Raw genomic sequence first — 4,275 nt, 5'->3', positions numbered from 1 at the left:
TTTCTCATCTAGTGAATGGACAGGATCAACATTCTTATCTGCAAGTATCTACAAATTCAACTGGATAATTAGAATTGGTGATGGGGTCAGATATAAGGCAGTACAAAGAACTGTACAGGGCATTACAGAAATAGGCCTGCTGATGATGGGGACACTCTTAGCCAGTCTTGTTATGCTTTTCTTCATTTGTTGTTGGGTTACGAGATCTACCCCAAACTGTAACTGGCCTGGGATCCCTGCAAGTAAAACCAGTTCACTTTGAATATGCCAACCAGTCCAAGAATCTTAAATCAATTACTGGATCCTCTGCCAGAGCTGAAGTTATGATATTGGTAGCTCAGATGGTTAATCTATCGTTATTGGCTACAATTCAATTATCCAAGTTGAGTTACTTGTAAGCAATGAAATAGGTAATCTCTTAGCAGTAGGAATATGTTGGCGACGACAACTTCTACACATGCCAGGTTATTACAATGAAGACAGTATGCTCAAGGGTGCTTATGTAGCCGGTTGTAGAATCTTCTGTTCAAGGATCTCCTATGCTCAAGTGGCTTATACAGTCATTTCAAGTGTCGTTTTTGATGTTAATTGTTACTACAATGGAACCATAACCAGGCTTGAGCCCTGCTGTTCACTTGAAAAGATCAATGGGTTCTGAGTTTCTGTTTGAAGTCTGTCAGCATCACGTTCACGTTTGCTACTAGTTGTACGATGCAGCCGCAGCAACAGTTCCTCTCCTTAGCCGAGCTCAGTTCTTATCTTTCATCCTTGAGGACAAGGATGATTTGAAGGAGTGGGTATTTGTCATGTACCTGGGATAGGATATATGTGGTAGTCTATTATTATCTGGAGGGTAATTTAGGTATTCTATGTTGAGAATAGTGATCCGGCTATATTAGCCAGAAGACCTGTAACCGTGAGTAGCTAATGAATAATGTGAGAACTTTATCTTCTTCCCTAATTGCTTCTGCAACTTCTTGTCTATCAATGTCTTCTTCTTATTTCCCTAATTCGTCTAGTTCTTCTCCTAATCCTCTAATCCCTTCAATCTATTCCCAATTATCTCAATCCATAGAGATGAAAGTTGTTCCTGATAATCCAATTTGTAGTGAGTTCACTACGGTCTACATGCCCGGCATTGAAGGCAGGGCGGCAAGTTGGACAATTTTTTTGTTTTGCGTCCAGATTTTCTTATAAAAATCCTTAGCCTCCGAGCCAAGGATAAGATGTAATCACTGGAAGTCTGGAACTCTGTATGGAGTTTTCTACCCTCTCATGTTCTCTCGTACTTAGTGCAGCTTGGGTGTATTATCTAAATACTAGCCACTACATACGCATTTTGAAATTGTGCTTGGTTGTGAGCCATACAAAGTACTCCACCCTATACGAGACTCGTTGACAAATTTAACAAAAATGAAATACCTTATGTGGCATTTGGCGGATATCAAATCTCGATCCTTCATTTAAAAGCCAAAATTGACTTTGTATAGTGATTTAGTGAACATTGTAGACCCTTCTCGCAGGAAGCAGAGGTTGTCACTCTACCCTAAATAAACACATTACAAGTTGTACCCATATATCATGTAGGACTCACGCGCTTTGAGTACCTTTAGCTGCTTTTGGCATTGGCCGTGGTGATTGGTTGAAATATCAGTCTTTGGTATTGAATTGGCGGAGCCATGATGACCCAGATAGCAGGTGAGAATGATAATGACGCCCCATCACTTTTTGAGTGAATATTTATGGTCCAAACATGGTCGGTTCATGCTGGGATGCACTCGAGTCTCGACTATTAATGCCCCCATTCCTCCTCATTCCCTACTACAGTACAACCTAGAGTGCTGCTAATGGTTGACTATCTGTTACTAAATTCCCATTTTGAAATCCTGTATCTAACTTGTAGTGTACTACATTTATTCTTCTTGCTGTTTGTTTGATCTTATCTTCGTCTGTGCATGCAAATGCAAACAAACAAACAGCACGGATAACAATATTTCTTTGCCTAAATCTTGATAAGATTTAAGAATTTCATGTGCAGTGACATTTAACATTTTAACTTGGTAAAATTTCATTTGTTTGTTTCTAGATTTGAGTATGTATTTACACAAGATCTTAATTCTTGAATAAAATTAACAGAAATAAATAAACTCTTAATACTAGGAAGAAAAACAGTTCTGAATTCACTCTCCCTTTTTAGTGACTAATCCTTGTTTAACCATTTCATTATACTGAATCAAAGACTCCTGTCTCTGTAACCTCATTTCTTCATTAAACTTATTAATGAACGCTTCAACTCGTCGATTCAAATCATCTTGACTCAGTGATGGTTCTTTTCTTAACTTCCCTGAATTACCACGACGCAATGTAGTAGTAGTCGTATTTGCACCACCAACACCATCTTTGATAAACGTTTCAGATTTCTTCATCTTATTGAGCTGATTAAATTGATGATCAGACGATAATGGTGCTGCTGAGGAAGAAGATAATGATGCTGACGACACGTGTGAAGAAGTAGTGTTGTGAGTTTCCCACGTATCAGATTTCTTGAGATGTCTGGCTAGTTCTGTTATCGTCTTCCATGTACTCTCTAGTGTATCGTTCCTCTTCCGGTTCGCCACCGATCGTAATCCCTTCCCACCTGAATATTTCAAACTTATCAGTTTACAATAAAATAATCAGAAACAATTTGTTACCGGTTTGAAAAAAGTAACGTATAGTTCGTTGAAATCATACATTCGTTATTACTTTTCGTGCTTTTCCGATGACCAAATCGAGAAGACATAGGTGGTTTATCAGAATATTCCGATGGAATCTCAATGGAATCTCCTCTGTTTAGTGTCCATGTGGATGTAGAGTTTACAGCTCCATCTGTAAATGTAGAGTCAATTATCGACTTCATTTCTGCCAGATTACTTTTCTTCAGTTGTCCGTACATCTTCACCGGTTCCGTTTCCAGCTTCGAAACAACCGGATTATTCTTTTCCTCGGTTACAAATTCATCAAGAACCTCCGGCTCTGTGATTACAGGATAATTTCTCGAGATAACAAAAATTTCCTTATCATCATCAACGGAAGAGATTGGGAAATCTGGAAGAGATTGATTTGCTTGAATCTTGCTCAGCGGAGCAGTAGTTGTTAAAATCTCCATATCCTGATCATCGCTGATTTTATCACCATGTTGATGATGAAACCTCGAAGAAGCAGCAATTGTAAGGATAATACCGTTAATTAGTATATATAGATAAGGAGGTGCAAGCCATGATTTCATAGAGTTCCATAGTTGAGGAAGTTGATTAACTATGAATTCTAATACTAACGGAAGTGACAGATTCAAAATGAATGCTGCCGATAGAAAACCAACAGAGATAAGCACAGTCTTCACAGAGAGAATACTCGAAGAAAGTGATACTGCCATTAAATTTTGTTTTTCAAGGTTCTTGCTTTTTGCAGATAAGTATTGAGTTTTTTTCGGTTACAAAACAGAGCGAATTTGGTTGTGTGTAGAGGGAGAAATGAAATGAGTATATATAGATATGGATTATGATGGTAGAAGTAACTATTTCCATGAAATGTTGACCGTTAGATGTCACAGGAGAAAACATTAAATTGAGGTTGCTGGATATGGGCTCATATTAGCTTGCCCTAAATTACATCACGGTTCAGTGACTTCGTGTCAGTAGCTAACCAAAAAAGCGAAAACTCTAGGGTTTCACGTGGTGTAGCTCCGGTTTTTTCTCCCCCTCTTTTCTCTTTGCGTTTTTAATTTTCTTGTGATTTTGCGCTTTCATGGCGCAAAATCAAGACCATAATCCACCAGTTTTTGGCAAAAGGATGTGGAATCAATCAAGATCAAAAAGTATCTATATCCCTAGGAATAATTTATCAAACACTAATGCTATGAACCCTAACTCATCCGAGTTTGGGAGACAGCACGAAGAATCAAATCCTAACGCGTTTAGGAATCTGATGGAAACCGGCAATCATAACGCGTCTAGGATTGAGATTAGCAATCATGGTGCGTCGAGCAACAATCATGGCGCTTCTCAGGTTGAAGATGGAACTCATGGCGCGTTTAGGAATCCACAAGAAGATAGGAATCAGGGCGTGAATATGGAAGGATCTTATGCGGCTATATGAAGGAGAAGAACTCATGTTTTGTCACGAATTGATGCTGAAACTCTTTCCCATCCTCCAATTCGTTCCACAACTAATAATGATGTTTTGATTAAGATCCCACGCGAGACTCATGCAAGGATTAAGGCTGTGTGGAGATTT

At 38.7% G+C, this 4,275-nt stretch overlaps 1 protein-coding gene across 1 annotated transcript; it reads right to left on the bottom strand.

Moving 5' to 3' along the window:
- Positions 1 to 2,057: 2,057 nt before the first annotated feature.
- On the bottom strand, positions 2,058 to 3,489 carry LOC113317091. The gene is made up of 2 exons (XM_026565233.1): positions 2,734 to 3,489; positions 2,058 to 2,638 (listed from the first exon to the last, which is right to left on the bottom strand). The coding sequence occupies exons 1-2, from the start codon at positions 3,413 to 3,415 to the stop codon at positions 2,181 to 2,183; spliced, it is 1,140 nt and encodes a 379-aa protein (XP_026421018.1). The 5' UTR covers positions 3,416 to 3,489; the 3' UTR covers positions 2,058 to 2,180.
- Positions 3,490 to 4,275: the final 786 nt, after the last annotated feature.

This window comes from Papaver somniferum, chromosome 10 (assembly GCF_003573695.1).
Source record: "Papaver somniferum cultivar HN1 chromosome 10, ASM357369v1, whole genome shotgun sequence".
In the NCBI taxonomy this organism is placed as follows: Eukaryota; Viridiplantae; Streptophyta; class Magnoliopsida; order Ranunculales; family Papaveraceae; genus Papaver; species Papaver somniferum.
Note: the sequence above shows the minus strand (reverse complement) of the source record. Positions and strands in the feature narration are given on the sequence as shown.

Coding starts and splice junctions, on each gene's coding strand:
- LOC113317091 (XM_026565233.1), bottom strand. CDS start 3,415: ATGGCAGTATCACTTTCTTCGAGTATTCTCTCTGTGAAGACTGTGCTT. Junction 2,639..2,733: donor CACGAAAAGTAATAACGAAT/GTATGATTTCAA, acceptor TGAAATATTCAG/GTGGGAAGGGATTACGATCG.